The following is a 12,758-nucleotide window of genomic DNA, read 5'->3' on the forward strand; positions in this document are numbered from 1 at the left end:
TTATACTATTTGGTATTCATATTCCTGTTATATTTATAATTATACCACGATAGATTTCCTTAGTGCAGCTCTAGTTCTGATTATAGATGTACTTTTTTTCGTTACATTACAGGTCTGCCTTACCTTAGCCATGCTTTCTGTTTGGAATTTCTTAAAACGTCACAAAAGAAAGTTCATCATTTTTGGTGCATTCGCTGGAGGTAATTTTCTTTTTGCTTACTTAGCTTCTTCCATAGTCCTAGATTAATTCCTCAAGTATTAAAGGGGTGGTCTGAAATAGAAATTACTTTTCATCCAAAATCATAATCTATTTAATTCCATAATCTAACATACTTTAACTATAACCTCTCTATCCTTCCTTAACTACACTAACTTCTTTTTTTTTTTGCACCTTCCTTTGTGATGATATTTCATTTAAAAATCCCAGTACATCCAGGGATACTCAAACAAAGCATCAGACGGCAGAGGCTTCGTTCACTGCCTCATCCCCTGCCCACTCTCTGAAATGAAGCGTCATCGGTGACCTTGCTGTGTGAGGTGCACAATGACAGCGCGCTCTCTCGCGAGGTCAGAATAGGAAAGAGCCATCAACAGAACACACTGTCTGGAGTGTTGAAAGACAAATATCTAGCGTTTTATCATCATACCGCCGAAGATAAATATAAATAAACATGGTACCACTGTAAATGTCATCTTGTCCCGCAAAAAACGATATAAAAGGGGGTATCGCTGTAATCATAATGACCCGAAGAATAAATATGCCTTATCAATTTTACCACACACGGAACGACAAGCCACCTCATCCCAGAAAATTACTGAATTGCTGGTTTTTGTTCATTCTGCCTCACAAAAATCAGAATAGAAAACAATCAAAAAAAGTCATGTGTCGGAAAATAATAATAAATAATAAAAACTTCAGTTGGTTCAGCAAAAAACAAGCCGTCATATGACTGTCAGACGAAATATGGAAAAATTATAGCTCTGAAAATATAGTGATGCAAAAACTAGTTTTTGCAATAAAAAGTGTTTTTTTAGGGCTCATACTTACTTGCGAGAGACTCGCACGAGAATCGTGCGAGTCCCTCGCAAGTGAGTATGAGCCCTTAGTGTGTGATAGCAGCCAAACATAAAAATCCGATATAAGTCTGGTATCGCTTTAATCGCACCGAACTGAAGGATAAAGTCGCCTAATCACTTATACCTCATAAGGAACAACGTAAAAAAAAAAAGCCAATTCTTTACCTGCTGTTTTTGTTCATTCTGCCTCCCAAAGATCTCAGTAAGGCTCAGCGCACATTTATTCTGTGTTCTGCGCTGAGCACTTACACCAGAGAGTCAGTGCAAATCTCTGAAATACGTCTGGCCTGTGATCGGGCGGTGTTCGTCTATTTAGGATTGCGTTAAAGTGCCATCGGCCACTCAGGTCTGTCATCTGTTAATAGAAATATAGGGGGCTTCCACGGTACTGGTAGCACAAAGGCTCTGGAAAAGCAAATTGGCTCCTCGCCCCTCAAAAGAAATTCAGCAAATTCTATGCTCCCAAATCCAAATGCCTCCCTCTTTTCTGAGTCTCACTATGTGCCTAAACCACATATAGCATCCACGTTTGGCATTTCTGTAGTGATAAGTAGAGTTGAGCGAATTTGTTTGGATTTGGTCACCGGATCTGAATTTGTCATATTGGTTCCCTATTTGTGCCGCATGTATGTTTGATGATCGGTTCCGATCATATTCGGTAATGTCTACTCCCATTGACTCTAATTCGACTGTGTTCAACGAATATTGCAAAAACAATATTCGGTGCCGATCGTATTCGGAACCCAATTCAAACAAATTCGCTCACCTCTAGTGATAAGAGTCCGCCTAACTTATGGGTGCGTGACTCCAGAAGCATGAGCTGGGCATAGCATACTGGTCACTACAGCGTACTGGTCATTACAACAGCAGTTTACAATTTTTATTCTGCAACATTCACTGCTGCTTGTTTCTGGAAAACACCCATGAAGTCAAAATCGTCACTACACCTGTAGATAAATTTCCAAAATGGGTATAATTTCCAAAGGGTTATAATGTCCTTGAGGGGGAATTCTACTCTTCTAGCAATTAGGGACTCTGTATATGAAGTCCACAAACTATTTTAGGAAAATTTGCGCTCCAGAAGGCAAATAGCACTCTGTTTCTCCCGAGTAGAGTTGAGCGAATATCTTTGGTTCACTGCTTATTCGGCAAGCTATAGCGCTTGCCGAATAAGCTACAGCTGGAACCCGGATACATGGACCTGCTGAACAGCCGATCGCAGCTGCATGTGTCGTGGCTGTGTCATTCACAGTACATGCATGGAGAGCCCAACACAAGGCTCTCCCATGCATGTACTGTAACACAGTCGCAACACTTGCAGCTTCGGCGGCGATCAGCTGTTCAGCAAACGCGATCCAGGAAACTGGGTTCCGGCTGTAGCTTATTTGGAAAGCGCTATAGCTTGCCGAATAAGCGGGGAACCGAAAATATTCACTCAACTCTACTCCCGAGTCTTGCCATATGGCTAAGTAGTACTGTACAGCTATATATGGGGTATTGCCACGTTCAGTAGAAATTATGAGACAAATTTTGGTGTCATTTTTTACCCATTTCTTGTGTAAAAATGTATAATCTGGGCCAAAACAAAATTTTGGTGGTAAAAATGTAATTATTTTGTTTTCACTGCCCAATGTTATAACATTCTGTGACACACCTGTGGTGTCAATATGATCACTGCACCCCTAGATGTATTTGTTGAGAGGTGTAGTTTGTAAAATAGTGTCCCTTAAGGGGGGTTCTGCTGTTCTAACAACGTGCATCATGGCACCTGCAAACCATAACCGTAAAATCTGCCCTATAGTATGGGGCGTCTTTTCTTCTGAGCTTTGCACTGTTCCTGAAAAATATTTTACATGTAGGGTATTGGCGCACTCAGGAAAAAATGGACCTCAGTTTGTTGTAAAAAAAAAAAAAAAAATCCTATTGGTCCTTAGAAAAATTAAAAGCATTTTGATTAATGTAGTTTTTTTTTAGTTTTTTTTAAACCCCACAATAGTATATGCAGTATGTAAAATAGGAGGCAGGTCACTGCAGGATCGGTGACCTGTCATAAGCTACACAGATGCATATTTTACTGGAGCAACACATAAATACCCCACCCCCACAGGCTGCCCCATAGCACGAGAATCTCATTAACTAAAAACTGAAAATTCAGATTTCAGTAATCAAGGTATCATTTTAACCCCTTTCTGCCATCTGACGTACTATCCCGTCCATGGGACCCTGGCCCCTATGCCCATGGACGGAACAGTACGTCATAGCGATCAGCGGCGCTCACGGGGTGAGCGCCGCTATTCGCGGCCGGGTGTCAGCTGATTATCACAGCTGACAACGGGCACTATGTGTCAGGGGCGGTCACGGACCGCCCCTGACACGTTAACCCCTGGCACACTGCGATCAAACACTATCGCAGTGTACCGGGGGTTTAGGGAAGCATCGGCAGGGAGGGGGCTCCCTCCGTGCTTCCCTGAGACCCCCCGCAGCAGCGCGATGTGCAGCGCTGCTGCTGGAGCCTCCTTCCCTGCAGGTCCCCAGATCCAATATCAGCGATCAGTCACAGGACAGTTATGTCCCCCCTGGGACAATGTAATAACGTAAAAAAAAAAAAAGCGTACAATTAATTTATAAAAAATCGCTAAATAAATTAAAAAAATATTCCCTAATTCATTTTTTCGCAGTGAAAAAAAAAAAAAAAGATAAAAGTACACATATTTAGTATCGCCGCGTCCGTAACGACCCGCCCTATAAAACTGTCCCATTAGTTAACCCCTTAAAAAATAAAAATAAAAAACAGAGCAAAAAATAATTCTTTATTATCATACCGCCGAACAAAAAGTGCAATAACTCGCGATCAAAAAGACAGATATACAGTTAGGTCCATATATATTTGGACAGAGACAACATTTTTCTAATTTTGGTTCTAGACATTACCACAATGAATTTTAAACAAAACAATTCAGATGCAGTTGAAGTTCAGACTTTCATTTGAGGGTATCCACATTAAAATTGGATGAAGGGTTTAGGAGTTTCAGCTCCTTAACATGTGCCACCCTATTTTTAAAGGGAACAAAAGTAATTGGACAGATTGAATAATTGTAAATAAAATGTTCATTTCTAGTACTTGGTTGAAAACCCTTTGTTGGCAATGACTGCCTGAAGTCTTGAACTCATGGACATCACCAGACGCTGTGTTTCCTCCTTTTTGATGCTCTGCCAGGCCTTCACTGCGGTGGTTTTCATTTGCTGTTTGCTTGTGGGCCTTTCTGTGTGAAGTTTAGTCTTTAACAAGTGAAATGCCTGCTCAATTGGGTTGAGATCAGGTGACTGACTTGGCCATTCAAGAATATTCCACTTCTTTGCTTTAATAAACTCCTGGGTTGCTTTGGCTTTATGTTTTGGGTCATTTTTTTCCATCTATAGTATGAAACGACGACCAATCGGTTTGGCTGCATTTGGCTGGATCTGAGCACACAGTATGGCTCTGAATACCTCAAAATTCATTCGGCTGCTTCTGTCCTGTGTCACATCATCAATAAACACTAGTAACCCAGTGCCACTGGCAGCCATGCATGCCCAAGCCATCGCACTGCCTCCGCCGTGTTTTACAGATGATGTGGTATGCTTTGGATCATGAGCTGTACCACGCCTTCGCCATATTTTTCTCTTTCCATCATTCTGATATAGGTTGATCTTGGTTTCATCTATCCAAAGAATGTTCTTCCAGAACTGTGCTGGCTTTTTTAGATGTTTTTTAGCAAAGTCCAGTCTAGCCTTTTGATTCTTGATGCTTATGAGTGGCTTTCACCGTGCAGTGAACCCTCTGTATTTACTTTCATGCAGTCTTCTCTTTATGGTAGATTTGGATATTGATACGCCTACCTCCTGGAGAGTGTTGTTCACTTGGTTGGCTGTTGTGAAGGGGTTTCTCTTCACCATGGAGATTATTCTGCGATCATCCACCACTGTTGTCTTCCGTGGGCGCCCAGGTCTTTTTGCATTGATGAGTTCACCAGTGCTTGCTTTCTTTCTCTCTCTCTCAGGATGTACCAAACTGTAGATTTTGCCACTCCTAATGTTGTAGCAATTTCTCGGATGGGTTTTTTCTGTTTTTGGAGCTTGAGGATGGCTTGTTTCACCTGCATGGAGAGCTCCTTTGACCGCATGTTTCCTTCACAGCAAAACCTTCCAAATGCAACCACACCTCAAATCAACTCCAGGCCTTTTATCTGCTTAATTGAGAATGACATAATGAAGGGATTGCCCACACCAGTCCATGAAATAGCCTTGGAGTCAATTGTCCAATTACTTTTGGTCCCTTAAAAAAACAGGGTGGCACATATTAAGGAGCTGAAACTCCTAAACCCTTCATCCAATTTTAATGTGGATACGCTCAAATGAAAGCTGAAAGTCTTAACTTCAACTGCATCTGAATTGTTTTGTTTAAAATTCATTGTGGTAATGTCTAGAACCAAAATTAGAAACATGTTGTCTCTGTCCAAATATATATGGACCTAACTGTAAATAACCATGGTACCGCTGAAAACGTCATCTTGTCCCGCAAAAAACGAGCCACGACACAGTGTCATCAGCGAAAAAATAAGTTATAGCTCGCATAATAAAGCGATGCAAAAATAATTATTTTTTATATAAAATTGTTTTCATTGCATAAAAGCGCCAAAACATAAAAAAAGACAAATGAGGTATCGCTGTAACCGTACCGACCCGAAGAATAAAACCACTTTATAAATTTTACCACATACGGAAAGGTGTGAACGCACCCCCAAAAGAAATTCTTGAAATGCTGGTTTTTGTTCATTCTGCGTCCCAAAAATCGGAATAAAAAGCGATCAAAAAATGTCACGTGCCCAAAAATGGTACCAATAAAAACATCAACTCGTCCCACCAAAATAAGACCTCACATGACTCGGTGGGTCAAAATACGGAAAAGTTATAGCTCTGAAAATGTGGTGATGCAAAAACTATTTTTACAATAAAAAGCGTCATTTATCATGCGACAGCTGCCAAAAAAACCCCCCCGCAATAGTAAATCACCCCCTTAGTTAGGGAAAAATAATAAAATTAAAAAAAGTATTTATTTCCATTTTCCCGTTAGGGTTAGGGCTGAGATTAGGGTTAGGGGTGTGTTGGGGTTAGGGTAGGAGTTAGAATTGGGGGGTTTCCACTGTTTGGGCACATCAGGTGCTCTCCAAACGCAACATGGCGTCTGATCTCAATTCCAGCCAATTCTGCGTTGAAAAAGTCAAATGGTGCTCCTTCCCTTCCAAGCTCTGCCATGCTCCCAAACAGTGTTTTACCCCCACATATGGGGTATCTGCCTACTCAGGACAAATTGCAAAACAACTTTTGGGGTCCAATTTCTCCTGTTACCCTTAGGAAAATAAAAAATTGGGGGCAAAAATATCATTTTTGTGGAAAACAAATGATCTTTTTAATTTCACGCCCGGGCGTTATAAACTTCTGTGAAGCACTGGGTGGGTTCAAAGTGCTCACCACACATCTAGATAAGTTCCTTAGGGGGTCTATTTTCCAAAATGGGGTCACTTGTGGGGGGTTTCCACTGTTTAGGTACATCAGGGGCTCTCCAAAGGCAACATGACACCCGCAGACCATTCCATCAAAGTCTGCATTTCAAAACGTCACTACTTGCCTTCCGAGCCCCGACGTGTGCCCATACAGTAGTTTTCTCCCACATATGGGGTATCAGCGTACTCAGAACAAATTGGACAACAACTTTTGGGGTCCAATTTCTCCTGTTACCCTTGGGAAAATAAAAAAATTGGGGTCTAAAAGATCATGTTTGTGGAAAAAATATGATTTTTTTTATTTTCACGCCCGGGCGTTATAAACTTCTGTGAAGCCCTTGGGGGTTCAAAGTGCTCACCACACATCTAGATAAGTTCCTTGGGGGGGGGGTCTAGTTTCCAAAATGGTGTCATTTGTGGGGGTTTCCACTGTTTAGGTACATCAGGGGCATTCCAAACGCGGCATGGCGTCCAATCCCAATTCCAGCCAAAAAAGTCAAATGGCGCTGCTTCTCTTCCAAGCTCTGCCATGCGCCCAAATAGTGGTTTATCCCCAAATGTGGGATATCAGCGTACTCGGGACAAATTGCACAATAACTTTTAGGGTCCTGTTACCCTTGGGAAAATAAAAATTGGGGGTGAAAAGATCATTTTAGTGGAAAAAATGTGAATTTTTAATTTTACGGCTGTACGTTATAAACTTCTGTGAAGCCCTTGGGTGTTTAAAGTTCTCGCCACACATCTAGATAAGTTCCTTGGGGGGTCTAGTTTCCAAAATGGGGTCACTTGTGGGGGTTTCCACTGTTTAGGTACATCAGGGGCTCTCCAAACGTGACATGGCATCCAATCTGAATTCTAGCCAATTTTGCATTGAAAAAAATCAAACGGTGCCGAAACAGTGGTTCCCCCCCACATATCAGGTATCGGCGTACTCAGGACATATTGCACAATAACTTTTGCAGTCCAATTTCTCCTGTTCCCCTTGGTAAAATAAAAAAAATTGGACCTGAAGTAATTTTTTTGTGAAAAAAGTTAAATGTTCATTTTTTTTTTTTTTTAAACATTCAAAAAATTCCTGTGAAGCACCTGAAGGGTTAATAAACTTCTTGAATGTTGTTTTGAGCACCTCGAGGGGTGCAGTTTTTAGAATGGTGTCTCTTTTGGGTATTTTCTATCATATAGACCCCTCAAAGTGACTTCAAATGTGATATGGTCCGTAAAAATAAAATGGTGTTGTAAAAATGAGAAATCGCTGGTCATCTTTTAACACTTATAACTTCCTAACGAAAAAAAATTTTGGTTCCAAAATTGTGCTGATATAAAGTAAACATATGTGAAATGTTACTTATTAAGTTTTGTGTGCCATATCTCTGTGATTTAAGGGCATAAAAATTCAAAGTTGGAAAATTCCGAAATTTTCACCAAATTTCATTTTTTTTTTACAAATAAACGCAAGTTATTTGAATGAAATTTTACCACTAACATGAAGTACAATATGTCACGAGAAAACAATGTCAGAATCACCGGGATCCATGGAAGCGTTTCAGAGTTATTACCTCATAAAGGGACAGTGGTCAGAATTGTAAAAATTGGCCCAGTCATGAACGTGCAAGCCACCCTTGGGGGTAAAGGGGTTAATCAGTATAACAGTGCTAACTTGATACTGTCTGTAGTTTACTGAGCTAAGTCCTGCTGATAGGTTTGCTTTAAAGGAAGCCTGTCCAAAAACGCTATTTAGTTGCCGATTTTGGGTTATTCTGTAGGTAAATGGCATTAAAATTATTCATGTCTACTTTCTTGAAGTAGAAGACATTTGATCACCTCTTATTGCATTTTATTACAATGTTGCGGCAGCCAAAAAACGTATTTCTGATATTTCGATTTTTTTTTTTTTTTCTCATTATGTTGTTGTTTCTCCTACGCCTCATTGGAGGACACGGAGAGAGTGGATGTTATGCTGCTGGCCACTAGGAGGACACTAAGTAAACCAGAAAAAAAGTTAGCTCCTCCCCTGCAGTATACACCCTCTCGCTGGCTGAGATTTCTCCAGTTCTTTGCTTAGTGTCTGTAGGAGGCACTTGGGTCTGGTTTCAGACCCCACCGTTTTTATTTTATTTTTGAATTTTCTGTAAATTTTTATTTTTTAATTAACGGAGTGAAGGGGGCGACGGTTCCTTTCTACGGCCCGCTCTCCCCCGAACCAACAACAGGCAAGTACGCGGAGTATACCTCCCTGTACACTTTCCTGCAACGAATGGGGCTGATTCCTCTGACGATGGTTCCCTTACGGTCAGTACTCCACGGATACGAGGGCAAGCGCAACAGGACGTAGTACAGGAGTGCATGGAGAAGGACTTGAGCAGCGCTTTTTCGGATGCCCTGAATCCGCTCCAGTGCTCTCTATTCCCCTACACAGGGTGGATCGATTGAGCAATACCCCTTTAAGACCTCCTCCAGCTCTGCTACATCGCCCGGAGGATGAGACAGCTGGAAGACCCCAGACAGCGACGACCTGCCTGAGCACAGGAGTGGAGATATGGGGTCGGGTTCTGTCCCCCGGGAGAAGCGCTGACTTAATGTCAGCGGTGGTGCCCCGGCGCCCCATCGCGGCCCCCCCTCCCGCTCTCGGCGCTCGGGTAGGCCAAAAATGTAGTCCCCGGCTCTTCCGGCCTGCTAGGCCGCAATTTGAATGGCGGGCGCCTACCTCGGGTAGGCCAAAAATTTAGTCCCCGGCTTTTCCGGCCCACTAAGCCGCAATTTGATTAGCGCTCCCTCCTCTTGGCGCCTCTCATTACTTATGAGACGCGCAATTCTAATCTCGGGGGCCATGTCTTCATTTGCCTTTAACTCTTTCAAGAGCGCTATGCCTGCTCTGGACAGCCGGATACCGGGTGACACCACAGGGCCACCGTTTTTCCTCCCGGGGGACACAGCACAGGACCGTGGGTAAGCTGCATCTGCCATCAGATTAAAGCTTAACCCCTTCCCGGCACATTCCCTGCAGCTGCAGACAGACTCTGCCGTTAACCCTTTTCGGAGCGCTATGTCTCAATCTAGGGAGGCTAAACGGGCTGTTAAGCGCACTGCGTTTTTTACCGTGTGAACCACTTGCAAGTCTGCCTTACCCAGTGCACAGACTAATCCGTTATGCACGGACTGCGACCCGGACTGCACCCTCACCTGCGCTCCAATGTCCCTCGCCGCAGCTGCTGACGGGCCTCCTGCGTTTAGTTCTCCTGAGTGGGCTGCGTCCCGGTCAGTGAAGTCTCTGACCCAGGCTATATTCTCCCTCCGGGAGGACTCTTTAAGAAAGCGTCCTTACCTCTCGAGGAGGGCTCTGGTGTCAGCCGGGAACCGTCCACCAGCAGGGGCCATACTCGTCCAAGGGATAGTCAGGTCTCTAGAAAGCGGACCCATGTCGCGTCCCCTAGTCACGTTCGCGCCTCAGCATCGGCGACTCCTATCTCTCGCTCGCCCTCTCCTGAGGTTCACAGCGAGCACGACCCTGGATTCGAATCTGACACGTCAGCCCCTCAGAATCCCCCAGCTAATCAAGAGTCGCTTGATTCTCTTATTGAATCAGTCAACAGGATTCTGAGGTTGGATGAGGAAAATATTCCCGCTCCAGCACACCCTATCTCACTTAAGAAAACCTAGCGTGTGCACAGGTTATTTACCAGCCGTCCAGAAACATAGGGATCGGCCACATGAGCGGTTCACAGGGCAAAGTCTACTCAGGCTAAATACCATTTTCATCCAGACCTAATGTAGGATTGGTTACAGTCCCCACCGGTGGACCCTCCTGTATCGCATCTTGCTTCTAAAACACTCCTATCTGTTTCTGAGGGTTCCTCAGTCAGAAACCCCTCCGATTGTCAAATTGACTAACTTGCCCGTTCAGTTCTTTGAAGCTTCAGGAGCAGCGTTTTTTTCCATCTTTCGCAGCAATTTGGGTCACTGAGGCAATGGCCGCTTGGGGAGAAGTCTTGATTACTTCCTTCCAGGGCACCAATCTTCCTCCGGAGGCAACCACTGTGGTCAGGCAGATAATTCATGCAGCTGACTACAGCTGACTTTGTAGTAGACGCTTCTTTTGATGCCGCCAATTGCGCGGCTCAAACTGCCGCTAATGCGATCTCCATTAGAAGAGCCCTATGGCTCCATGGATGGCCTGCGGATGCCACACCTAAAAGATCGTTGACTTCTCCCCCCTTTCAAACGGGTCGTATTTTTTGAGAGAAACTGGACCAGCTCATTTCTGATACTACCGGGGGAAAAAGTAAATTCCTTCCTCAACAAAAGGGGCTGTTCGGCCGTTTCGCAACCACCAGCCGATGCGTTTTCGATCTTCTCGCAACAATTCCGGTTGGTCCTCCTCTATCTTCTCTCCCGGATCAGGTCAGTCGTCCCCACGCAGAGACAGAGGCTCCCAGGTCTCATACAGACCTAACCTCTCTTGGAAACCCAGGCCTAGGGCTTCTGGATCTAGGGGAGCCAGATCTCATAGATCTACCCAATAACGACAAGTGGGTCAGGGAGCTGGCGTCCTCCGGATACAAGATAGAATTTTCTTCTCCCCCTCCAACTCGGTTTTTCCCTTCTTCTCCCCCCAAGAAAGAGACAAGAGCCTTCTTTCGGGCTGTTCAGGCTCTGCTAAGGGTCGAAGTCATCATTCCGGGCCCTCATCACGAATGGTTCAGGGGATTATATTCAAACCTTTTTTGTGGTTCCAAAAAAAGACAGGACGATGCGACCCGTTCTGGATCTCAAACTGTTAAATCAGTTTGTCAAGGTACAGTGATTCCGAATGTCGCTTCCATGGAAAAAGGAGAGTTCCTAGCATCCATCGACATCAAGGACGCTTACCTTCACATTCCGATCTGCACCTCCCACCAGCAGTTCCTGCGTTTTGCAATTCACGGGGAACACTTTCAGTTCGTTGCTTTGCCCTTCGGACTCGCCACCGCCCCCAGGGTCTTTACCAAGGTCATGGCGGCTGTCATGGCCATTCTGCACTCTCGGGGAGTGGTTGTGTTACCGTATCTGGACGACCTGCTCATCAAGGGTCCGTCCCTTCCAGCCTGCAAGGAATCCATGGAAAACAGTAAATACACTTTCTCGCCTGGGGTGGAAGATAAACTTCGAAAAGTCTTTCCCAAATCCGGCTCAGCAGATTTCCCTTTTAGGAATGATTTTGGACACTTCCCAAGGGTTGGTCATTCTCCCTCCAGGAGAGACCTAAGGCTAGTTTCACATTAGCGTTTTTTTGCGCAGCGCATCGTGCGCATTAAAAACGCAAAGAAAAACACAAAACAAACGCGCGTTTTTTTAACATCATGCGCACGCTGATGCGTCAAAAAAACGCAGCGTTGCTTGCGTTTTACATGCGTTTTTGCATGCGTTTGCGTTTTTTTATGCACATGCGTTTTTAGGTGTGACATTTTTTCCATTGTCTAGAGAACATTCTAGACTTGTTTCACTCAAAAACGCATGCGCAAAAAAACGCAACCGTGCGCAAGACCATGCGCACGCATGCGTTCCCATAGACTTCAATGTGTTGTTTTTGCGCATTCCGTGCGCAAGCGCGCGCATGCGTTTTTTTGCCGAGACAGGGCGCACCAAAAAATCCAACATGTTGCGTCTGGCGCACGATGCGCAGCGGACAAAAGCGCAAATGTGAAACCAGCCTAAGCCTTACAACAGGCAGAGCGGACTCTTTCCCAACCGGTTTCTCACTCCATTCGTTTCAGCATGAGAGTTCTCGGAAAGATGGTGGCAGTTATGGAAGCTGTTCCATTTGCACAGTTCCACCTCCGTCCCTTACAACACGCGTTGCTGTTAGCTTGGGACAAGAACCTGTTCTCCCTGGACCGTCGGATCCCTCTGTCCCTGTGAGTCAGGCAAGCCCTCAGGTGGTGGACACTGAGGTCCTCCCTGAATCAAGGGAGGTCTTTTCTCCCAGTAAGATGGTTGGTAGTAACCACCAATGCAAGTCTCCTCGGCTGGGGTGCGGTCTTTCGTCGCCACGCCACACAGGGTCATTGGTCAACTCGAGAGTCACGTCTCCCCATCAACATTTTGGAGATACGAGCGATCATTTAAGCTCTACAGAGTTTCCACCATCTCTTCGCAGGTCAC

General features: G+C 44.4%; 1 protein-coding gene across 4 annotated transcripts in view; it reads left to right on the forward strand.

Annotated features, from left to right (window-relative positions):
* The window catches only part of PEX3 (peroxisomal biogenesis factor 3), a 129,125-nt gene that overhangs the window by 999 nt on the left and 115,368 nt on the right, over positions 1 to 12,758 (forward strand). For all 4 annotated transcript variants that reach the window (XM_073575673.1, XM_073575675.1, XM_073575674.1 and 1 more), the window contains exon 2: positions 113 to 200. In XM_073575673.1, the coding sequence (XP_073431774.1) occupies positions 131 to 200 (70 nt within the window). In that variant the 5' untranslated portion in view covers positions 113 to 130. The remainder of the gene's footprint in view (positions 1 to 112; positions 201 to 12,758) is intronic.

This window comes from Dendrobates tinctorius, unplaced genomic scaffold (genome assembly GCF_039654945.1).
Source record: "Dendrobates tinctorius isolate UK_male_01 unplaced genomic scaffold, ASM3965494v1 ptg000046l, whole genome shotgun sequence".
Lineage (NCBI taxonomy): Eukaryota > Metazoa > Chordata > Amphibia > Anura > Dendrobatidae > Dendrobates > Dendrobates tinctorius.